Below are 25,100 nucleotides of genomic sequence, written 5' to 3'. Positions count from 1 at the left end.
TTGGGAGATAATGCTTGAATTCCTGTGTTTTCCTTTAGCCAAGTTACATTGCTTCGCGTACAGATTCTCAACATTCTCTCTTCAGCATCATCTCTTCAAGGGTGAGCTTCTTCGTGTAATCCAGAAACTTTCAATTCTGTGGGCTTGATGTGTGGGAGGAGGAATTACTTTGTGCTCTTACTTTTCTTACAGCTCTGATTTCCTTAGTCTTACGAAAACATCTTTTTATCTTGACAATTTAATTCCTTTTGTATTTATTCTGTTACCACAGTTAATGCTGGAGCAGACAGACTTTATTACAAGACTAAAAAGTAGTTCTGAGTATCAGCTGGAGGAAAAATGCCTATTTGGTACAAATATGTGAGATGGAAAACAAGCTTCCCCCTAATCGTGGAAGTACAATGCAGATAAGGGTAAAATTTCTTTTCCTCTGTAACGTGTACTACATGAATTAGAAAAATGCACAACAAAAAGACTAGGCAGTTATTCCTATTCTATTAGGCAGTTATTCCTAGTCTATTTTGAAAATACTTTTTTATGTCACATCTTACGAAGGAGTCTAATAGTTTATCCATTAAAAAAAAAAGAAGCAGCTGGGTGTGTGTTCTCTCTAGAATTCTGGGGGCTTTAGACTTTCCAGCATATCAAACTGAGTTATGCTTAATTGAAGAATATATGAGAAGAACAGAAAAGAACAGAATGCTGCTATCTTGGTGATTGAATTGGCATAAACTGTGACTGCTCCTTAATTAAATAAATACACCAAATGGCTGTATTTCAGTTAGAGTGAACACTTTGTTAATTGCATTCTGGTGTATGAGAGGCCTGAATCTTAGGGTTTTTTTTGTTGTTTTTTCTTTAAAAAAAAGTGTTTATACCATTGTTGTCTAATGGAAAAAAGTATACACAGACAAGCAGATTCAAAGCTTTTTTTCTTTTTTCACCTCCCTTGTGTTTTGCTCACACTCAAGGTTTCATCAAATTGGATTCTGTGTCTGAAAGTTAGGTAGGTTCATTAGCTTTCTTGTTATTTCAAACCTCCACTGTGGATGAAAGAATGGAGTTTTTAGTGTTACTAGACTGAAGAGCGGACACGTTTAATTTTTGATGAGAGATGTGTCTGAGGTACATGCTGTAGATTTTGTGAGCCGCTTGGCCGTTTTGTTCTAATGACTCCTTGAAATACATCACTAATCACAGGTGGAGACCACTACTCTTACACGTTTTTCTGAAACAACATTTGCATAGAACAGGAAGGCTGATAACCACAGTTTTACTAAATCATTCTGTAGTGTTTTTGTAGATAATCTGATAACCTCTTCTTGTAGGATAGAGATGAAACTACAAGATAAATGAGCATGCTGTAAAGAAAACTGTGTCCTAATGTGCAGCTTTAGCAAACAAGTCCAGGTACACCAAAGAACACCTTAAGACAGCTGTCAGCATGGAATCAAATCATTGCTGCTTTATTTTTCTGAGAATTTTGCTCCTTAATGGAAGTGAAAATTCCAGTGAAAAGATGCCTGTAAGTAATGCTTCTGTAAGGACCTGATTTATTAGGGTTATATCACTTGTTTGTAGTCTTTGCTAGTAATTGTACTGTAAGAGAATAAGGAACTCTAAAATGTCCTACGTGCGAAAGCGTTTGAGATTATGTAGACAGATGTACTTAGCAGCAGCTTGAGAATTCTAAGGGGGTTCTTCTTGCCTATTAATGAGCCTTCATTAGTGCTCTACTTTTAGAATGTGATCTCAGGTTTTGCAGAAATCTTGTACTCTCAAATTTAGTTACTGGTATTCTAGTTTAGGGACTGGAACAATTAGCTTGTAATAAGTAGCTGATCTCATTCTGTCCATTAATAATGTGCTCTGCACACTAGAAGTAAAGATCGCAAAGCCAAAACCTGAAGTTCAGGCTGTGTCAAATCTGTGATGTAAGCTCCCAAAAGTGAAGCAATTTTTAGGGGAGGCAAGAAGCTGTTGCCATCCAGTTGTATTTTACAGCACTGACATGTCTGCCAGTGCTAGTCTCTGGGTTGGGTAAGGATAGAGTGACTGCTTGAAACCCTGAGAGCTGTTTGACATTTAAATCACAGATGTCATTAACAGGTTCTTAATTCCTGACTGCTTTATGATAGGCAAGATACAGAAGTGATGTAAGGGGACGGAATTTCTTCAAATCTAAAGCCGTTACATAGACTTGGCTATGAGGTAAAAGTCTTAATTTACTGGAATCTAAAAGTATCATGCATCGATGATGTGGCTAGGAATTATCTAATATATGTTCTGTAGCAAGTGACTTGCCAGTGCTTTCTATGATGTGCTGGTAACAACTAAAATACTGGCAGTATTTAGAATTCTGATTTTCAGATCTAGAGAATCTAGGAACTGTGAAGCAGAGATAGTGAAAAGAACTGAGGACTGCTGGCCAATATAAATGTTTTTGTCTAATTGAGGTGCTTTTTCCTTTTCTGTTACTGCTGATTATGGAGAGATTTTCGATTAACTAGAGCTCTTTTTTTTTTTTTTCCCAATAACTGTCTTATTAAGCCTGTTTTTTGTAGTGATTCTTCTATCCTTACTTTTCAGGAGCTCAGTGATGTGGAAACTGATCTGTCCAAGATAGAAGCAAGGAATATTTTTTATTCAGCAAACCCTATTTCTCCATTTGGATCTCAACTGTAAGGAAATCTCAAAGGCTGTGTCGTGCTATTGTGATTTCAAGTTACACAAGTATATTGTAGCCAAATATCTTTTTAAAAAAAGCATCTATATTAATGCCAGTCTCCAGGGGGTTTAAATTTAGTGGCCTTAGGTGGGATTAAATGTAGTAAATTGATACAACTTTATGTAGTACCCAGTAAAAAGCAATTTCACTGTAGTCACTTTTGTAGTAGTTTCTTCATAGAAAGGATTCAGTGTAGGCTTAAGGAATTACTCCCTTACCAGTCATGTTCCTGTACAGCCCGCTTTGCCAGGGTGACAGTTTGAAAAGTAATCCTGTGACAAGATTCCTGAAATTCCCTCGGAAATATTCACATTCCTCTCCCATCCTATTTTTTTTTACTTTTTATCTGCTTGCTTCGTGGCCCCACAAAAGGCTGTTTGGTTCAAGGATATTCAAGAGGAGGGGGGCTGGGAACTGTGATGCTGTTGAATTGCTGTGTTGGAGCTTTGGCCTGAGGCCCTGCTGATAATTAACAGGTTTGTGACGGTCCAGTGACCAGATCTTGGAGGGAAGGATGACAAGATAAGAAGAATACTGGTGTGGTGATGTGGAAAGGGAGAGAACTGGGCAGCTGCTGCAGTTCTGGTTGTTTTTAGAACTGGCAGACTGGTTAAGATGTCATTTGGAAGCTGGTCAGGAGGAGGCAGGGACGTACACAGAGCTGGGTGTTTGGGTGCAAAAAAAGAAGGTATTCTGATGTATTCTGGTGCAAACACAGCTTGGTGAAGAATAAACTGCTCACGTGGAGAATTTCAACATAAAAATGTCCTATATCTATATATTAAGCAAGGCTATTTGGCTAGTCCACATCGATCACTGTTGATGACAGCAAAACAGAAGGCATGATCTCTGTTTTTCACTTGCTGTCTCAAGCCTTGCGCATACTTAGCTAACATTAATGCTAATGGTTGTTTAATACTCTATATGGAATGTGCAGGGGAAGTTTCACGGTGGCGGGTCGCTGACAGATGTTTACATTGTAAAAGCCTTCATTTCAAACAGCTTCCCTGCTTCCAACGAGCTCCCGGGGGAGGCAAAGGGCTTCGTAAGTTTGGAGATTCATTTCCTTTTCCTTCTTTCTCTGTCCGCCTGTCAAAATGTTGATGCATGCAGATGGTTTGGGGATCTAACAACAGCAGTATAATTCCTGACATACAGGCTTTAAAAAGGATTGAGTTTTCTACATCTGTCCCTTCACAGACAGTACCATTTCCTAAAGGACAATAGATGACATCTACTGAACTGGCTGTCCTGCTTGTGTCCTGGCTACATTATTATGTTTAACAAGTGCGTGGCCTGGCAGGAAAAAGTGACCTCGCATTCTGAAAATTTGCCTTTGGTCACTTCAGCTTGCTTCTTTTTAGCTGTCAGCTGTCTGTTTTAGAGCACGGTGAGCCTCAGAATGCCTGTCTAGAGGAAAAAGAGGGGAAAAAAGCCCACATCCTGAGACTTGGACTTGACATAAATTTCTAAAATATTTACAGAGAACAGAAAGTCCAATTACATCAAAGTCGCCTGACAGGCAGGCAGCAGCAGCACACGATGCTCGGCTAATGAGGGGTTTTGGTGGCTTGGAACATCTCCCGGTTGAGCTCCCTGGGCTGGGAGGGTTTAGCAGTTGGCAGAGGTGAGATCTGTATGCTGGCATCTGATCCAAGAGCTTGGATTGATCTGGCGGCACAAAAGGCCCCGTTCCTGTGTTGGCTGGAGAGACAGCACACTGCTTGTGCATTGCTGTAAAGGTCACTAAGATGCCAGCTCTTTCCCTGAACTATTTATCAGATTTCTGTTGTTCTGCTTTTTGCCTAATGTTTATTGTCTAATATATTGTGTTCTCCCTTGACGTGTAGTATGGTTTGAAGAGCTGAAGCTGGTAACTTGGCTTCATCTTGTTGGATACTAAGTGGTTTTCCAGGAAACTTCGGCATGATGACATCAGTAGAGCAAGAACAGCAGCATGCAGATACGAATCTTCTTTACCCTGGTTGGTCTGGGTAAGCTGCAGTCCATATGGTTCTTGGAATAAATGTTTGTAAAGCCTGTCTGCTGGGAAGCCAGCGAGTATCTGCAGTCAATGACTAGGAGCTTTTCTGCCTTGGAAAATTTGATGGGCTGGTAGCCAGCGATGGTGCAGGCAGACCAAATTGGCAGATAGCCTAACCTCAGATTTTGGTTTTCCTCCTTAGGTCCACAGTGAAAGCAAGAAGGAGGCAACGTTCGCATGGATTGAGCGGGCTGTCAGTCTGGTAGACCCGAGTGACCTGGAATGCAGGCGACTTCCAGAGTGGCCCAGATCATGCAGTTCATGCCTTCTGTAAGTTCAGTTGTCTCATCTGCTGAAATATCTGTTTAATTAGGGGAAAGTTTGGCATTATTCTGAAAAATAGTAACTCCTGTGTTAGTGTAAATTCAAGCTGACCTGGATAACTGCTGGGTTCTGGTGTTGCTGCTGATTGTTTCAAGAGCAGAAACTGTGTATGGAGATGGACTTTAATGTTTCCTCAGCTCTCTAGGACAGCTTTTAATAGGCAGGCAGGAAGGTGGCTCCAGCTAACCACCATCTGTTCTGCAGAGGATGTCACACTGCAACTCAGACAATTAGATAAGGCTGCAGGATTCTGTCAAATGTTCACTTTCCTCGCTGAAATGTTGGGCTCTGAGAAGTTTTAAGGACCTTCCACCCAGTAACACTCCAGCCCTGGAAATATCTGAGTTTTTGCAAAAGGGGTTTAACTCTTCCCGTGCTGTGCTTTGATTTCAGCTTTTGTTCTTGCTGCCTCTATTGTCTGAAAAGAGCGAATAGGAAGGAGGTTGGTGTGATCTCCCTTTGTGCTGTGATCTACCATCCATAAATCCAGAGGTTTTACATGGCGGAAGGAAGAACATGCACCATCTGGCCTTACACGGGTGTAGAGACACAAGGGCTAACCTCACTTGCTGCTGGGCTCTTGGCCTTGGGAAGGAAACGGAGCTCCTGGGCACGCAGCCCTGGCCTGAAGGGAAACTGCTGCGGGTGAGGCTGCTCTTCCTCACCCCTGCCCCGAGGGGAGGAAAAAGCGTGTGTCCTAGTGTCCTATTTCTAACCCTGGATTAGCCCTAGTGCCAGCCCCGTGACGGCTGCTTTTTCACTAGGATGCTAGCGAGAGGAACTGAGTAGTTCTGTGGGACGTTGCCAGTGGGGCTTTCACCGAGATGGAAGTGTCCTGATGAAGACTTCAAACACAAACGGCAGCTGGTGAGGGGAGGAGACGAGCTCTTAATCCCATTATGCTTTAAAAGCAGGGCAACAGCAACTCCATTTTGTGAAAGGCTGGATGGTGTTAAGTCTTGCAGCGTACATCTGTCAGAAAAAAAGCCCTTGTGCTTCGGGCTGAGAACTGCCTAATGAGCATGTGGAACCTGATCAGCATAGAGAGAGCTAAATGCTGAACTGGTCTTACCAGTGCAGCTCCGAGCACTCACAGAAAGGCAGCATAAGGTGTCAGAGCAGTTCCAGGAAGAAAAGAGAAGTATCCCAGGGAGTCTGTGTGCTCCGGGGTCAGCGTCAACAGGAGAAAGGAATTTTCCAGGACTTTAGGTGCTTGAATTTTACTTCAACACCTTTATTATCTCTGTCCCTCAACGCAAACTAAGGGAACATCTTGTTCCCCACTGCTGTGGGCAGCCACCAGCAGCACTCACCTTCCTCTGTTTGTTCCATGCGCTGATACAGATCTAGTGCTGCGCAGTGTACACAGTCATTCTTCGGGCTAGTTTTGGCACGTTACTTGCAGCTTTTTGCTGTTTTATTGCGGAATCTGGTTGACACAATGCTGGGATGTCGGTGGAAAGGTCTGCAGTGTCGCTCTGGGAGATTCCGTAATTCCGCAAGGCAGAGAACTTGTTAAAGCAAGCTCGGGGTGCTTTGGGAACTTGGCCTTGTTTTCTGAGAGGCCAGCTGCGGTTTGCATGCATCGTCTGATGGACTGGAGATTGAGTCAATGCTGCAGCGATTTCCTTCTGGTTTTCTTTCTGATCTGTGAAACGCCTGGGAGCTGTGTTGAAGAGCAGCACGGTTTTGGCAAGCAGTCTGTACCCAGTCAGTGCTGCCTGGCAAAGGCTGAGATTTCCAGCACCTGCCGGTTGTTTTGTGAGCACGGGTGGGTGGATTCTCATGTTAGCAGTTCAGAGGAGGTACAAAGCCTCGTGGTGGATGTCGTGAGAAGAAGCTGGCAGTGTCCACAAACCCTAGGCCTAGATTTTACGATGGCACAGAATTTGGTACCTTTATCCTGAGACAAAGTGTGCCCAGGGCAAGGCAGCCACTGCAGGACAGGGCTAGAACTGCTGTTTGCGGTGTGATGGGATGAGGAATACGGGGAAAGAATTCTTGGAAAACTGAGGAGTGGCACTGTGAATAGGGGCTGTTGTTGGCATGGCAGCTGCACATCAGCCTGGCTATGGACAGTGAGTTTGTTCTTCCAGGAGCAGAAAGGACACACGTTGGGGTGAGCTCAGGGGTGGGGGGAGCTTTTCTGCCTGCCCCTTTTTTGCCTGGTGAAGGTTGGTCTCAAACCTCAGCTGAAGATCTCTGCTAGTGCTCGAGTCCTGCAGGAGGGCAATGATAAGAGAAACTGACTTTTAAGTTACAAATTCTGTCTGGGGTGTCGTGCCTCACTGAATGCAGGGCAGGGCAGGAACAAGCGCAAGACCAAAGCGTCGATGTTTTGCAATCACAATGCGCTGGAGCTGTGTGACTTGGTTCTGAATGCATGAGCTGGTTGCAGCTTGATTGTTAGCCTCTGATGTTATCTCACCCCAACAGTAAAGCAGTGTTCTCTGCCTGCCTCTGTAGGAAAAATTGACTCTGCCACCTGCAAAAATAGCACAGGTTTATAGCAGCCCTGGCTTATCAGGTCTGGGGATTTTGTTGTTGTTGCTGAAGTCTATTTCAGTTGGTTATGGTAGTGCTCAGTCTCAGAGAAACACTGAGCTGGACACGCCAAGCAGCTCCTGGAGGCTGGCCATTGCTGAAGAGCAAGGCTAGAGAACTTTACCCCTCTTCTCTTAAAGCTGGTGATGTCAGCAAAATCCTGTGTTATTCCTAGGATTATGTGCAAGTGTGAGTTTGTACTGCCTCCAAAAGAACTAATTAAAAGGGAAGTTTCTGGGTGCTCTCATGATTTTGCTCATTCCCCTCAAGCTGCTCCAGGAGGCTGATGGGGATAACTCTTACCATATGAATTTAGGTCCCTCTGTCTCTATTTAAACAAATAACAGGGGGCTTGACCTTGTTAGGCGAATAGCTGAGCCTGCTAAACCGATGTCAGAAGGCTCCTGAGCACTCCGAGCCTGGTGACTGCCGATGACAGGCCAAGTGGGATGGGTTGGAGCGGGCGCCTTGAAGCAGCAGTCTCTTGGGCTCTGCTCCTGGCAGTCGGGGCTGGTCGACCTTGTCAGGGCTGCGTGTGTGTGCGAGGAGACATCCCGCACGCCACGGGGGCACGGCAGGGCATCTTGCTCTGCCACAGAGCCCAGCCCATTTTCCTCTTGAGGTGAACTTGCAGGGTTTCCTCAGCAGCAGTAGAGCTGACCTACATTTTCCATGTCAGCCCCTGGTCGCCGCTCTCGATGCTGCCCCACTTAGCTGAGAGCTTTTCGTGCAGCGTCCCACGGGCTTTGCAGAGCCTCGGCTCTCGGCTGCAGTTAACCGCTTCTGAGGTGTCCGTGGCTGACAGCAGAACCTGAGGCCATGACTGCAATTAGATTGGTTCCCTTTGGTATTGTTTGTGCGTCTTCAGTTTGGGCATTAAACAACACAGCAGCAGGCTTGTGTTAGATTGCTGGGGAAAGAAGTTGGCCGGTGGTGAGGAAGGTACCCGGTGCTCTAGCAGAGTTGGGTTTAGAGCAGCTGAATCGTTGGGGATGAAATGTTAGAAAGCTGTCTTCAGGTGCTCAGGGCTCTGCAGGCTGAGCAGAGGGTGGGATGCTCATCTTCATTCTGCAGCTTCTGCGGGCTTGGCCTGTAGTTTTTCGTGAGGCTTTTTTTCCAGAGCTGAGGTTGTGAAACAAATGTGCTTTCTCCTCTACCAAGTGCTTTCCTCATTTCTCACCCACCAGCCTGGGGGTGGCTGTGGGTTTGGATCTTACGCAATCACATTCACCTCGGTGTAAAACGGGGCTGTTTTCTGCCCCCCATACTGGAGCTTGATGTAATTTGCCTGTAATGCCTGAGGGTGCTGGGAACCATTTCTCTTCCCTCCGCAGCCGTCAGAATGAGGCCCATCCATGCGGTGCTTTGGAGCCAGGGCTGTGCGGTGAGGTGAGGAGGAGGAGGGGGGGGGGGATGAAGCTGTTTATCTCAGCATCTCTTACCCCACATGCTCTCGCACTTGAGTACCTAGCAACCCACTGAGCTTCGCAAAGTTTTCTCTGTGTGGCTCTACTCCAGAAGTGCTGCTTGCAGTTCATTTGGGGACTAGTTATGCTTGCAGATCATAACTACAAAAATGTTTAAAGATAAGTTAAGGGTTTGGTCTCGGTTCACTCCCCCCAGCGCTGTGCTGTCGACGCAGAAATGCTGAAACCATCCTCGCACTGTAACTAGCCATGGCAGCAGTACGGAGTGGAAGCTGAAGCTGTTTTCTGAACAATGAATTAATTAATATAATCGCCAGTCTACATTTGGTTTCAGTGCTGTTGACAAATATTGATGCAAATAGAAGAGGGCACCAGCTCAGCTGGGCAGCAGGAGTAACTTTTACAAGCTGTTGGTACACTGTGTGTGTGCATTCTTCCGAGAAACTGGCCTTCAGCTGCCTTTAGTCGATAGAGAGCTTTGTTTTTCTCATCGTTTCCTGAACACCAGCCTAGAGATGTTTGTTAATGGGGCAGTTTCTTCCCTAATGGGCTGAACAAATGATTTTAATAGTTTAGCTCAGGTGTCTGTGCAGTGTAACGGACAGCTGCTGTTTGTTGGCCTGTGCTGGGAGCAGCTCCGGGAGGTTATTTGGTGACAGTGCTATTGGTGTGCGCAGGAGCCGGTCTATAAATAAGGTGGAGGGAAGAGCTGCAGCTGCAGATAAAAGCTGTGCTGAACTCGGTTCTGACAGCCTTGGCCCAGAGGTTAGGAGCAGAGCTCAGCTTGCTGGGAACAACACTACCATAGTAGGAAGCAGCCTTCTCCTCCAGCCCTATGTATTAATGCAGCGCCTACCATCATATAGCGGAGCTCAGCCGTGGAATTCAGCTCTAGTATTTTTAAACCTCGTGCTGTTGTGTTTGAAGGGGCTCAGACATGTCACCTAATTTGGATAACGCTGTTTGCTGGCATCACGGGCTAGTTCGAGAGGCATTACAGTTAATTTAAAACGCATTACTCCCCTTTGAAGTTGGCTGCAGTTGCATAGTTAGAGAGGCTCTGCTTGTGCCCTTACTTCCCTCCGCTTACTCCAAACAAAACGTAGCTTATGGGAGTCAGAGCAGAGCATTACAGGACACTTGGCTAACCCAGCTTTTACCCTTCGGAGTGCTTTAGCCTTGCCTAACGCTGTAACAAGGGCTCTGACGCTGTGACCTGGTGGGACCTGCACTGCTGCAGCATGCTCACCGGCAAAATTGCCTAAGTTTTGAGGAACGGAATAAGCCATGGCTAACAGAAGCAGCCGTAAGCAGGCTGCTCGTGGCTTGTAGCAAACGCACTCTTGGTTAACCTTCCTCTTACCTATGGAAGGGGTAGAGGCTAGCAGCTACTGAGGGCTGGGGCAATTTAGGAAATAGAGAAGGACAAAAAATAAGAGATGTAGTTGGGAAAGAAATGTTTATTTTAAGTTTCTCAGAGGGATTTACAAACAATGGAGCATTTTAAAAAAAATTGAGTGATCAAAGTACTTGACAGTGTCCCTTAAACACACACACAAGCCCCTGGACAGAGGAAGTCACACCAGCGAGGAGGTCAATACTGCTGGAAGAGCAGCTGGCATCTGCATAGTTCTAGAAGGAAAGATTGCAATGCTGTTGGTGCAAATATGTGTCATCCTGGCATTAATATGAGAGCACGCTGAAGTATGTACGCATGTACCTGCGGAAAACAAAGTGCATAAAATAACACGCAAAGTATGTATTGTAGAATAAATTTATTTACCTGATACAAATGAAACTAGGTGTGATGCTTCTTACTGTCAGCATGTAAATAGACAACTGATCTTATTTACAACTTCTAAAGGTCATACATGCAGTTGTGGTAACTGGCTAAGTCATTTGCTGCTTTCTAAATAAATGCATCACAATATTTTGTATTGCACCAACATCTGTCTTACTGCCTTAGATTTAAATAAGTTACATTACAGTGCAAAACAGGTTGATTTGCACACATGATAAAAAAATCCAAAGGTATGAACTGGAGGCTTACAGTTTAACATTCATCTGTAATCTTTTCAATGAGTTTTATAAATAGGATAGCATTGTACATAAGCTGTTATAAGTAGTATGTTTGGATGATACAATACAGAGATTTGTCTACAACCGAAGGCATGCAGTTTTGATATTGTACATTTTATAAACTGACATTTTACATACAGGAATATGGAAAATTGGCTGACAGCTCGGCGATTCTTGTTCAAAGATAAACAAACTCTTCTCCATGCTGCACAGAACCCAAACTTCTCTGGAGAGAGTTTCCAATTCTGTAACTATATTGCACATTTGTACATCTGAAGTCCTAATGGTACCACACATTTCTTCCACAGAGAACACAATGAGTTTTGTTTTTAGGGAAAGCAAAGAATCTTTACACATGATACATGCAGAAGTTTTGGTAGATGTGTTGCTAAAAACACATGCACGCAACAAAACAACCTTACATTTCTGCAAAATTGTTTAAGAAGCGATTACTCCAGTATTGCTGAAAAGGAAAGAAAGAAAAGGAAACAGTTAATAAAAGGATGAATGCAAAGTATCATTATAAAAGCAAGACTAAGATCAACAGTGACAGAAGAAAGAATGTTAAGTCTGATAACGACTGCTCTGTCATTGAAGGGACACTCTCAGGTTACTTTGTTCTTAAAGCCCAGGACACTCTGGATTATGTCTCAGCTCTTCAGATTTTAGCAGAGCTCCCTTTATCAAAGTCAGCACCTCCTCCAGAAGACCATACATGAAAAAGAATTGAGGTATGTTTGGATAGTTTTTGCATTTCTTTGCCTGACTAGTGGTAATAGTAAAAAGTAACGGGAGCCTCATCTGTCTTTCTTTCAGCTTCTCATAGTACCCAGTTTGAGCTATTTTTTTCCCCTTTAAAAAAAAAAAATCTTGGTGTTCTTCTGATCAAGGCATTATAGTGCAAATTTGGCCCTGAAGTGACCTAACAATGTCCCTTTTTCAAGTTATGCAGCTTATTCTGGGAAGCAGTAGGAAAGCTCTGAAGCAGTCATTAAACTACACAGATTAATGCGTAAGCAAAGGGTAGAGTACAGTATAACTACTACTGTACTTTACCCCTAAAATGCAGCGTAAGGTTAGCCTTGGGTCTGGAAAAAGTGTACTCTGATCGCCTAAAACTAAATGGTGGCTCTTCAAAACACTGCTTAACACTAAAATTTAGGCTCTCCTGCTAAGATTTGAGAATGCGTAATATTAATGTAATTAAGGATGTAATTAGCAGAGATTAGGGAAACAGTTAATGGTTAGAAGTGCAAGAAGGTAAACAAGACAGGTGCAAGAGACAGACAACTTTGTATCAGTTTTACCTCCCTTCATCTCAGCAAATTTAACCATCTTTAAGCAGTTTACCACGTATATTCTGTGCATCAGCTGTGTTCTTCGAACAGTGACAGAGGACTGCTGTACTGCATTTTATCATCAGATTAAAAACTCATTTTCTTACCATGAGCCTTCTCCAGAACGGCCTCTCTACAATCATCAGCTTTGCAGCACTTTGAGAGACTGGTATGTATTTTTCTGCAGCTTCTTTCATACTGATGTATTTGCAGTAATGCTTTGAGAAACCAACCATGGACTAATTTTAGTGCCTGGGTACAGGCAAGAAGGAGCAGCCAGTTGTGCAGCTCAAAACCAGTACTTTGAATCGCTCCCATTTGAAAGCTGAGAGCAGCTGGGGCACAACAAAGATAAAAGCCCTTGTCTCCATGTTGTTGGCATATGCCTGCAGCTGCCTGACCGTCATCTTTGCTCTGCTTTGGACCAGCCTACAGAACACTTAATTCAGGAGGCACTGCTGTCATAGCAAAACCCACTGGTTTCCCAGCATAAGCTGGGATCCTTCCTGGTGTTTCTCGCATATGGTACCATCGGGCACAATCAACGTCAATCCTACACACCCCTCACATGCTAAGAAATAAGCAGCAAGGTGTGAGGAGTTCAGAAAACCAGAGAGATGGAAAGCTCAGTGAGATGAGAGCAAAGGGAAACAAAAGGTATGAAGTTATTTTCTAGAATTAAGATGGGAAATAAAACCTGAAAGCCCACAGCAGAGCAATTTTAGGGCTGGGTGCTTGACCACAGGGGAAGAAGCACATGGTAGGTGTTGATGTTTGGCCAGTCCAGACCACACCAGGCTGGCCTACATCTTATAGTGGCAACACCTGGAGAACAGAAGCACTGAAGTCTAACAGCAGTTGCCACTGAACCAGCAATAGTTAAGTACTGATCATAGGGAACCCTATCGCTCCATTTCTGCAAAGAAGGCTAGACAGCAAGACCAGGAGACATCTAAAAATAATAAAGAAAAGCAAGGTAGATTAAGATTGCTTGGGCTCTTTAGGCATACTCTACAAAACCAGGCTCCTGAGGTTGCAGGAGCAGTCAGGAGGGATAAACGCCACTCCATTCACCCACCAGCAGTCTAGCTTTCAAAGGTAAACTCCAAGAAACAGAAGGCTGCTACTGCAAGTGAGACCCTGAGATAACTGATACGAGTGAGCCCTCAGCAAGATTTGTCTTCAACATGCACAACTGAGTGTGCCAGACAAAGATTCAACAGAAGGTGTCAAAAGACTGAATTTTAATTTATCCATTTTCCCCTTCAGTGTCTTAGAGATGGGGAGAAAGGTGTTGTATAGCAGCATTATTTGGTGTAATAGACAGGAAGAGAACTGTACAAGAAGAATCGCTCACAAATATTGCCACATGGCTTAGAAAAGCCCACCAACACGGGTGCTCTAGAGGTGTACACAGAGCCATTGCTCAAAGATTCGGTGGCTGTCCCTGCCCCCTTGAAAAAATCTAGCCACAATTCTGGGAGCAGGTTTGCCAGCATTGTTTCCAACAAGTGACAGTGGACTTGGATATACATTTTGATCCCAAGGAATGCTAAATGACATGACCTGTAAGTTTCCTGTTCCAAGCCTTAAAATGCTCAGTTAGTATTCAGACAGCATCTGACTGGTGCTGGCCATCGGTTTTGTGGTATGCAAAACATCCAGGTTGGCAAAGACAGGTTCTTCCTTGCATAGAGGGCATTCGAGTGAGTTCAATGCTTACAGTTCTACAAAACACCTCTTACATCATCACGTCTATCTCCCCCTACCTGAGTCACTTCAGCATCGGTTAAAGGATATCAGCATTTACATAAACAGTGAGTATTTGCAATGCAGTGGACTTTCAAATAGGGTCTGTATTCTGAGGTTGGCATGTATATCTGAATATATCTGAAAGCTTGAAACCAAAAGGATTAATCTGTGCTCACTGGATTCCAGCTGGCACTAAAAGAGCAGAGAGGAAAATGGTAGTTAAAAGCTACGAGGAGTAAGAAAGCTATTTGAATTTGGTTATTAAAGCAGATTTCGAGCCAACACAAGATAACACAGCACCTGCTACTCAACAAAGGCATTATGACCCTAGTACAATTTTCAAAGACTATCCTGTGAAGCCAAGACTGTTCTTTTGTCTTTTTGTATGACCACTGTTCAAAGTGTTTCCATTCACTGGAAACAATAAGCTGTTTTTGCAAAGAGGAGCAGAGAAGCACCTGCACATTGAGCACTGTGTGGATTATTCCTAGAGAAGGGCTGGTGTGCTCAGAGGGGCCTCCCCCATTTCAGAGGAGGAAAAAGCCTCAGAGTAAACCAGCACCTGACCACGAGTACTAGTGTTCTGCACACTGAACATTCATATAAACACCTGTCGTTTGTCTTAAATTACAGATTTATCCAATTTTGTCTCGAACTTAAGACAAAAAAAAGCTGTAGGATCTTGGGGTACGCTAAGGCTCCTGGCTGCTCTAAAACAAGCTCTAAAATGCACTAAAACAAAAGCAAGCGCTTTACCTTGAGAATCAGTAATTTGAGCTTCACACCATAGAACGAGAGTCTAAAGTGGTGATAATAATGTAGCACAGCAGAATTTGACAAAACACAGCATGGGAATGAAGGAAATTACTATTTATTCTTCAACATGTATACAGCATATGCTATTTTACAGCAAGTCACCACTGGCATGGTGAAATGGAAGAGAAATACTCACTTTAGTCGATGAAAGTTGGAAGGCATTGGAGAAAAACACCACAGTTAGGACTGTTAATGACTTACACGTTGTTGATACAGGACTGAATTTGAAAACATGCTTTAACATTTACCGTAATAATGAAGGTGGTTAGTGCCACATTAAAATAAAAATAGTTCTATACAATATGTTCAATTTGGTCATGTGCTATTTACAGATTTTACAAAACACACACACGAGCTTGTTACTTCAAGTCAGGCTAACAACAGGCCAGCAGAGTAACTCCATGTATACAACTTAGCATTAGTGCCCTAAGTGTAGGAAACCCAATTTCTAGCTATGCAGTGCAAGTTATTTTTCCAGGTCTCATTACAAGTTTTGATCTTAAAGGGGGGAAGAAAGAAAAAAAAGATCTGACACATATAAGTAAGGTATTAAAACTCAACTTAAACCCTCTTTTGGGATTAAAACAGACTGTTGGTTAAAAAGGCTTGGTTTAGATTTAAGTAGACAGAAGTAAACCTCCCTATCCCTGCATCATGGGCAACACTGGCAAAATAAGGTCTGTTACAATAAAAATACAATAGAAACTTAAATAAATAATCTTTAAAAAAACTGTGTGTTGAGAATATGGAAGAACCCCAGCAGGCTGCACCTGGAATGATATTTTCTGCACGAGCAAGATTAGGCATACCTCATACAGAAACTGGTGTAAACAAGGACAGTCAAGAACCAAGAGCAAGGGAGCAGGAAGAGGGGAAACAGAAGAAATCCTGACCAAGGTAGCAGTACTCTCTACCCAGTGCAGAAAGTTCGGCTTATGAAAAAATAAAACCTGACTGTATGACAAATTAAGTTTGGATGATCATGCAGAAGACAAACAGTTACATGCTTTTTTTTTTTTCTTTTTAGTTTTAGACAACACACATTCATTCCCTAAAATCTGCTGCCAATTTAGTTTGATAGTGTCCGCTGGCTCAAAAAAATTTACTTTTTTTTTTACATGATGAATAGACTATTGAACAGAACACTGTACATGCTTTTCATCTACAAAAAAATTGCATAAAATAGTGTTAGTTCTCTGTACATGTCAATGGACACTTTAACTGTGTATAAAAGAGGAATATATTGCCCCCACTGAAGTCAGAAAAAAGCAAAAAACCAAAATCTAGAGTATGAAACCTCCATCACCGGCAAATATGTTCATGTGAAAATTCAGCAGAAATAGACAGTTGCTCTAAACAATAAAAAAATTGATTAAGTTAAACTTTTTCTTTCAATGTAAAACTGTCACCATGTCAGTCAAGACCAGAACATATCACTAAAGTTAGTGTCTGTGCTGTAAAGCCAGATAACCAAGGGCATAGTAATGAACACAAACGGCCAGGAAACTCCTTCGGTGCATGCTGACAAAGAACACGGTTTGGTGGCAGGCCGCACACTATCTTTACCAGGTTCCAGGTAGTTACGGGCCACATATTTAAGTGTTTCATCCAGCAGAATGACAGGTAGTGAGATTTTCAATACCATCAGCCATTGCGTCACATTCAGAGGTGTGATCTGGAAGATAATCTGAAAGAAAAGCCAAGTATTACACCTTTTGCTCCTCCTCCACCCCTTGCTTAAGCTCCCGACAAGTTTTTGCTTCATCTCCAAGCTCAGGGATGAGGATATAAAGCACTTACTGGCAGCGGTTCCACGTAAAGGATAAGGAAGTGGAGTGACATGGACAAGCAAATAGCGCCCACCAGCCAGATATTCTCCCACGGGGGCATCCTCATTAAGGACTGGTTTTCTGACAGGCTGCAACAGAAACACGGTACATGCGTGTACATACAAGACACCAATAGGAAATTCAATAAATCGGAAAACAGCTGGAAAGAGCAGCAAGGCAAGCCCCAGTTAACCTAGTCATGAAGGAAAGGACACCAAAATATGGTTTAAGTAGGTTACAACTTTAAATCACCCTGGAAGACTGCTTCGCAAAGTGGCCACAGTTCAGTCTCACGTTCGTTTTTGAAAGCTTTTGTGCATTCTGCCCATTCCTGTCCTAATCTACTTTTTTTTTTTTTGGCCAAGACCCTGACACCCTCTCCACAGGTGTGAAGAGGGAACGCTGGGTACAACAGCATGAGACAGAATCCTCCTGTCTGTCAGCTGCTGGGGCCCTATTCCTCCCTCCCCCATTTCCTCCAAAATTCAGTTATGGACTGGAAATACAGAGGGGGCCCTGTACTTGCACCTTCTTAATGCTTATTCTTTAAATCCACTCTCCAGATTCAATCTGCAGAGGAGTCTGAGATATAGAACATCAAATGTAGAGCAGTACCTTACTATGTAGGACTACCACAGTACACTTTCATTTAAAGTTTTTTTTTTTTTAAATTAAGTGACCTCTAAGCTATTTGAAGAAAATACCCTTGACATTGTGCTACTTAGTGGTTTCCATTTATAACAACATTAATTGGCTAAACCCACACTCCCTTCAGGCAGGAAAAATTATTTTCCATATCTTCAACATTCTTATTTTAGTTCTCCTTGATATCACATGGGAGGGATAATCTGATTAATTAAGCTCAGATTAAAAGTAACGGAAAATATATCAGTTGCTTATGCTTAGTAAAGTACCAGAATGAACTGACAGAATTAAAAATACACCTTACGACAAGGGATCTCAAATGTTATCTACGAGAGAGTCATTTTGTTTGCACTGCCAGGATTTGGAAAGGAAGTATGACTCATTATTCGTTGAGCTGTCCACACACTTGGAACCAAACTGCATAGAAGGTGGGATTTTGGATAAGCTACGCAAAAGCTTTGCCTTCTGATGTGGAGATACGAACCTGTTGAGAGCATTGCACATCTCTATGGTGACAAGTACAGAAAGAGCCATTGTCATTGGATACGGAGACTCAAACACCACACAGTCGACACCAGAGAAGTCAGGGTTGTCCTCTTTGCACTGCAGAAAATGGCTCTACAACAGAACAACGTGAACTCATTTTTACAGCTTGTTAACTTTTAAAATGTAAAATAAGCTATTAGGAAGTAGTATTATGAAAAACACTTCTAATATGAATCCTACAAGCACCACACTACAGGAGAGACAAGTGTCTAATATGACACTACAAGCACCAAAAAAACAAAAAGTTTTTGCCAGCTTTAGAAAGATTCCTGTTAGTCTTTTACTTACAAGACACCACTCAGTCCTCCAAATTGTTTAGAAGCTCAGGTATGCCACCTTTGAGCTTGATCACAATTGATTAGTCTTTAAAATAAGTTTTACTTTAACAAGTCCAAAAGAATATCTCGTTACATAATTATTTTTTTTAAAAATAAGCTACTGTCATTTCACGAAAAAAAAGTATAAAAGGAATGTGCCCCTTTCCCCCCGGAAATTAAACAGAGCACGTACCAGCTGATAAAAGGTAACTCTTGGACCACCATCAGCAGCAATAAACCACCAAGCAGCAGCACCCACTGTGGCAGCACCAACATAGCCTTAAGGAAAACAAAACTTTTTTCAGTGTTGTGAACTCTATGCAAGAGAAGATCTCACTTGCCACACCTGAACTTCTACTTCGAGACCTCCAAGTACTGTAAAAAAATAGACTAATTTATCTAAAAGATAAATCTAGAATCTAACCAAAAGATTCTGATGAAGTGGTAGGTGTCTTACTGATGTTATGTAGCTATGACTTTTTCTGCCTCTGTTGTTAGCAACGAAAAAAATACTGCTTTACCATTGCCTGCAAATACACAAAACAGTGAATCTCAAAAGATAATACCAATTCTACAGATCATCTGTTGCTAGTTTTCAGAACTTAGCAAATATTAAACATAGCTTTCAAAGTGGGCCTCAAAAAATCTACATGCTGTAGTTACTTAAGAAAAATAAGAAAGCTCTTACTACTTACATCCAATAGCTAGGTAACGGAAGAATAGCCATCCACTGATCAGTGGCTCTTTAGGGTTGCGGGGTGGCTTATTCATGATATCAAGATCAGGAGGATTAAAGCCCAGAGCAGTAGCAGGGAGACCATCCGTCACAAGGTTTACCCATAACAGTTGGACAGGAATTAGAGCTTCAGGAAAACCCAGGGCAGCAGTCAAGAAGATACTATAAGAAAACCCACCAATTATAAGCTTATTCTTGTGAACGCAAACAGATTTTTTTAATGCTTAAGCTTAAAGCATCCTTTCTGTTCTCTCACATGGAGTTATCCATTTCGTATCACAAACAGCATTAAAGTTTTTAATTCTTTAAAGTTTACAAAAAATAGGGCAAGACAAATGCTGTATTATATTCAGCTCTGGGAGAAAGTATGCTTTGATGTAAGCAACAGTTAGGAGATCAACACATTCTGTGGCACTGGGGCAAAATTCCTCCCCAGGACACGTACAACACATTCTTCTGTAACTTGAGGTTTAAGTTACAGAAACATTTAAGTTGTATTTGTGGCTATGTTATCTGAAATACCAGATCTTGTAAGATTTTGTTTTCTAATTTTTAAAATTAAGTTCCACAGAGAAGTATTCCAAACATAGAAATAACTGTAAAGCATTTTAGCCACCTACCGAGCTAGAGTATTATATGCAATGCAACGCTTATCTTTTGTGGTAGGCTAAAATCCTCCAGTAAATGCTACTGACCCTAGAAGTATACAGACCTCATTCCACACAGTCACGATGAGCCACTACCTGGAGAACCTGTTTCTCTGGTTTTAGTGAGAAACACTGGAAGTAAATTAATAATAATAATAAAAGACTCCATCATCGCTACTCTAGCCCAAAGAAAACACCTGAAACTTACCAAACAACTTCTCCAACATTGGAAGAGATCAAGTAACGGATGAACTGCTTCATGTTGTTATAAATTGCACGTCCTTCTTCCACAGCAGCTACGATAGTAGAGAAGTTATCATCTGCTAAAACCATTTCAGAAGCAGTTTTAGCCACTGCAGTACCAGAACCCATAGCAATTCCAATTTCTGCTTTCTTCAATGCAGGGGCATCATTGACACCATCACCAGTCTAAAACAAGAATTTAAAGTTGAAAAAGAACAGACACTTGTATATAGGACAAGAAAGGAATTTTGCATAGTGTCTGGTATTTTACATCTTTACAAATCACTTAAGCACAGAACTATTATGAGATGGAGTTCAGGAAAAAGCAGAAGTCCTGAACAAGGCATCAGTCTGACAGGGCATAATTTAGGTTTAAACACAGTATCTGCCTTTCAAATCAAGTAAAAAGTTCAATTCCTCACCATAGCTGTAATCTCATCAAAAGACTGAAGAAACTCCACAATTTTAGATTTGTGGGAAGGCTCCACACGAGCAAAGCAACGGGCATGGTGGCAAGCATCTCTTTGGGCAGCAAGTGAGAGCTCATCAAATTCACGGCCAGTAAAGGCTTTTGTAGACACATCTTCATCTTCCACAAAGATACCAATGCGTCGGCAAATAGCTACTGCTGTGCCTTTATTGTCACCAGTAATCATAATAACTCTGATACCAGCTTGTTTACACAGCTTTATAGATGAAGCTACTTCAATTCTTGGGGGATCCAGCATACCCACGCAGCCAACGAAGGTCAAATTGGTCTGAAACAATACAGCACTGAGTTTTAGCACAAAAACCTGTAGACATCTGACACTTGCAAAACAATCATTTTACTTGCATGCTAAACATACATCTCAGCAGTGACCTTTGTTTTTACTCTCACTCCCAATATTCTATATTGAGTAATTGGACACTGAAGCCTACGTCAACTTGATGTTTAGCCAAAGCCAGTGTATTATGCATTATATACTTGTTGTTTTCATTCTGGAAGGATTACCTGTTTCACCATGCTAAATTTTCACAGCGCTTTAGGTCTGACACTTAATTCAGACAGTGGGAGAAGCAAAATGTCACACATCTATATGCACATTGACAAGTAAGAGGAGGCGAGGCAGCATTTGGTGCTTTCGGAATCACAACGCTACATGGTAACACATGCATGAGAGGCACATGGGAGGACATATAGTTAATTCCGAGAGCACAAGCACACACTGAAATGGGATCCTACATTTTCAAATCTTGCCTCAAATATGCTCATTTCATTAGCTGTGATCTAATTGTCACCCTTGAAAATTCAACTTACAGTCAAGTCTTTCTTTTTCACAATCAGAGCCAGCAGCACAGTGCACAAGCCAAAACTCACCAATTGCTGTCACACCCCCCAACACTCCACCCCAGCCCAAGTCCTTGATACAGATTTCATTGGAAAATTACAGCATAGCTAAGATGATAATCATGGACAGCTTTCGCAGATGACAGTACGGAGGAGGGGAAGTAAACCCAATCCTCAGAGCACAAAATGGTAGTTAGGTTTCATCATAAAATCCCCAGAGGTCTTCGCAGTTGAGCAGCATCAAACTAAAAATCATTGAAGCCGAAACCACAATGCACTTCTGGGAAGGTTTTTCAGTCTCTGAAACAGTTTACGGTCTTATGACCTTCAGGACTGTATGTATATATGCAAAATAGTAAAACTTGTAGGTGGCTTTTTAGATGATTTCTCCTGCTTTTAGCCAAGTGACAGCACGTATAGCCAGCCATCAAGAACAAATGCACATTTTTCTTTTAAACCCAAAATTAACTAGGGAAAAAAAGGGGGGGACAGTTACCAGGAACCATAGAACATTCCCAGACTGTATCCTTTGAATTTCTTCAAAGCTACATATAATCTGTTCTGTAAACTGACAATTCCCTCCACAGATGTGGCTCATTATTGTGTCTGACATCAAAAACACCCAGTAAGACACTCTCAGCTTTGTCTACCTCAAGAAAAGGGTCAAACATAAGGAGTCACCATTTCCCAGTTTGGGAGAGGAAGAAATGTTAAAAGGACATTTTACTAAAATTACCTCATAGTTAATGAAGTTTGAGGAGTCCTCAAGATTCATTTCTTCTTTTCTAGGTGGATTGTCATGGGTTGCCAGAGCCAAGCAACGCAATGTGTCTCTACCAGTTCCCCACTCTCTAATAACAGACATTATTTTCTGCTTAATTCCTGAGGTCAACGCTACTTTAGCATTTCCAACACGGACATGCGTACATCTGTCAATTACACCTTCAGGAGCACCCTTGCAGAGGCAAAAAAGAAAAAAAATCTTAGTTAAAAAATTCCTTTCCAACACAGCATTTGCTCAAACTACTAAAGTTCTTCATGTCCAAGCTGCAGTTAGTTTGGCCATCATTTCTAATGTTATGCTGTCTTTGCAGCCATTTCATAACTGCACTTCTCCGGCATGGCACTTACCTTAACAAACATCTTACTCATGGATGTGCGGCTTGGTTTATTTGGTGTACAATAGACAGACATAGATTTTCTGTCTCTTGAGAATTCCAGAGTGAATTCTTTCTTCATAAGTTGTTTTATCACCTTTTAAGAAGACAGTGTAACAATACTTTTAGATAATATATATAACAAAACTCACTCCCCAATGAATTCCAGATAAAAGAGTACTGACCGAGTTGCAAGCATTCGCACGTTCAATTCGAGAAAGTCCTTTCAAGTCTGTGTCAAATACATTCATCTTTTCAACCAGACAGGTAAGTGCTGTTTCTGTAGCTTCACCCACTTTTTCATATACTCCCTTAGCCTTTAGTTAACACAAAGCAAACAAACAAGAGTTTACTTTAACCCTCAACTGGAACCTATTGGAGACAAAGTTCAAGTTTCGCAATGGAAAAAAAATGCTTAACAAGTCTTAATATGGCTTATGAAACAAGCAGAACTATTTTTAAAAAGCAACTTTGAGGAGTCTAATTTGTAGAAAATTTCAAGCCTTTCCTCTCAATACCAGCACAGAATGATGTCAGTATTTTATCAAGTATTCAAGTCATTTTTAGATGTAGCAACCTTAAGGAGGCAAGGCAAAGCAAGAAAGCGGCAGTGCATTCTACACAGCAAGAGATCTCCAAGTTCCAGATTACGCTTACTGCCTGGCTTAAGTTTCCTCAGTGTTCAACAAACAAGTCATTCCCAGAATTAATACTTAAGAAGACCTAAATACTCTTCCTTGAATAGAAGGGGATTTACCACTGAAAGGTATTACATAGACAGATGAGAACAAACATTTATCCTCATTCTCACGCTCCCCTCTGTTCCAGGATATTTCCAGGATATGTACTTACTTCATTGTAGTCCAAAGAGGAATCATTGCAGAGCGCACAGATTGTTGCAAGTTCCACAAGGCCATCGTACTGGCTACATTTAATAAGTTTGTCATCTTTATGCCTTCCCAGAGGATGAAAAGGGGGAAATTTATGTTAGTTATTTAGTATTAACATTTCACGTTTCCCCTCTTTAAACCCTCTACTGTGTTGACATTTAGTACAACGCTTATTAAGGACTTGGAACTATAAAGTTCACCAGAGAATCCGAATACCTTTAAAGAGATACGCAGTTAGTTGACACAAAAATAGTGATATACGTCTATCATATAAATTTGATAAAGGTGAAATATGAATTTTAGTTAAGTCAGAAATGAACAGAACGACATTACTGATGAAATTACTACCTGAATTACAAAATATTATCTCCTCCAGTGACAGTCATACAGCAACACAGAACAGAAGTAAAGAGTTCAGTGAAAGAAGAATATGAAATCAGTATTACAGCATGTACAACTTGTAGGGGAGTTCCAAGGAAAGGGATATTGCCGGATACATTAGGAGCTTGACTTCCTTAGTCTCACTGCACATTCTGCAGATTTACTGCTATGCATGAACTGGACAGGCAGTAGGTTTGGTCTTTGTCATTTCTTAAAAATTAATCTGTGCTGTATGCGAATCTCCTAAACCAACGAAAAGCTAGGCCATTTCACAATACAAATTCCACTAGCAAAGAAATACTCTTTTCTAGTAGTTATATATACTTAATGATGGATATCTGAGCTCTTTAGGAAAAGCAAAGGTACATTTTCCTGAAGCAATATACCATTCAGGCATCACAAATAAAAGGAACTTCTTTGCTTTCACATTTGGAAATGGGTAATAAATGAACTCATTTTGTGAGGTATCAGCACACTTCTAGAGTAAACATAAAGGAACCATAAAAGAAGTGCTCAATGCTGTTATTTTTACCGGAATCAGCAAGACATAATTCTCATGTAACGTCTCTTATTAAAGCCCTCAAGGAGAAAAACATCTGATGGAAAGAAATGGATCACTGCTCCATAAGAATGCTTAACATAGCCTATGACGTCTGATTATGTAAGCTTTTTGTTCAGTCTCTTGTAGTACTGCAAAAAAATCCAGTGTTGCATAATAGCATATGAACAAAATGCATCTTAAAAAATAAGTATGCTTTAAAGTTCCATTTTGCATATAATCCTACAGTCATAAGCAAAATTTAGCAGCTCTAAGCTCTTAACTCTTTAAAGTTCTCAGCAGCTCTCAGTTTGTCACATCGTCTATCACAGCTGGTACAGCCTCCTTTCACCTGTTCTGAACTTGCAGACAACCAGCATATTTGAATATCCCTAACTTGTTATACCGGCTTTCCCCCGCCTGTTCTTTATCAGCAATCACAATGTCTGAAGTAACACAAGTACACATGGAGTCAAAGTTGCTGGGGTCAGTTCTAGGTGAAGGTTTTTCTTAAGCTTCAGGTTTTTTGATTAGCTAAACGTGAAGAAATGCAGTCCACTAGCTTTTGCTGCAGTTCTTAACAATCACTGTTACTTTTGTGCTCTCGTTTTGCAAACTAGCATGCACATTGTCAAATAGTTTAGAGTGTTTTGTCAGGCCTCAGGACACAGTCTCCTAACAGAAATCAGCCCCTAAAAAGTTTATCAGTCACTACAAAATGCTATGTACATGAACGCAGTGCTTCTCACACACTTGTTCATATTTCCCCAGTTTCAGCAAGTAAAAACAG

The 25,100-nt window shown here is 41.7% G+C and overlaps 2 protein-coding genes across 7 annotated transcripts in view; one reads left to right on the top strand and one right to left on the bottom strand.

Moving 5' to 3' along the window:
- The first annotated feature begins 28 nt into the window (after positions 1-28).
- Positions 29-11,610, top strand: LOC308179422 (uncharacterized protein). Its single transcript, XM_080559548.1, has 7 exons — positions 29-413; positions 1,329-1,525; positions 2,590-2,681; positions 3,731-3,773; positions 4,213-4,355; positions 4,579-4,722; positions 4,915-11,610. The coding sequence occupies exons 2-6, from the start codon at positions 1,445-1,447 to the stop codon at positions 4,586-4,588; spliced, it is 369 nt and encodes a 122-aa protein (XP_080415674.1). The 5' UTR covers positions 29-413; positions 1,329-1,444; the 3' UTR covers positions 4,589-4,722; positions 4,915-11,610.
- Positions 10,508-25,100, bottom strand: part of ATP2A2 (ATPase sarcoplasmic/endoplasmic reticulum Ca2+ transporting 2) — a 45,710-nt gene continuing 31,117 nt past the window's right edge. For 2 of the 6 annotated variants that reach the window (XR_013940351.1, XR_013940352.1), the window contains 12 exons: positions 23,354-23,456; positions 22,687-22,818; positions 22,476-22,598; positions 22,081-22,299; positions 20,437-20,772; positions 19,980-20,200; positions 19,084-19,286; positions 18,582-18,667; positions 18,010-18,143; positions 16,852-16,969; positions 15,188-16,738; positions 10,508-11,609 (listed from right to left, as the gene is read on the bottom strand). Coding sequence is in view for 4 of the 6 variants with exons in the window: in XM_080559493.1 (XP_080415619.1) it covers positions 16,469-16,738; positions 16,852-16,969; positions 18,010-18,143; positions 18,582-18,667; positions 19,084-19,286; positions 19,980-20,200; positions 20,437-20,772; positions 22,081-22,299; positions 22,476-22,598; positions 22,687-22,818; positions 23,354-23,456 (1,945 nt within the window). In the remaining 2 variants the exon portion in view is untranslated. Of the gene's footprint in view, positions 16,739-16,851; positions 16,970-18,009; positions 18,144-18,581; positions 18,668-19,083; positions 19,287-19,979; positions 20,201-20,436; positions 20,773-22,080; positions 22,300-22,475; positions 22,599-22,686; positions 22,819-23,353; positions 23,457-25,100 lie in introns of all 6 variants that reach the window. The other 4 variants (XM_080559494.1, XM_080559496.1, XM_080559493.1 and 1 more) reach the window with 2 other exon arrangements.

Source organism: Anser brachyrhynchus, assembly GCF_964034855.1.
Source record: "Anser brachyrhynchus genome assembly, chromosome: 17".
Taxonomy (NCBI): Eukaryota; Metazoa; Chordata; class Aves; order Anseriformes; family Anatidae; genus Anser; species Anser brachyrhynchus.
The sequence above is the reverse complement of the archived record's forward strand: the minus strand, read 5'-3'. Positions and strand labels throughout refer to the sequence as shown.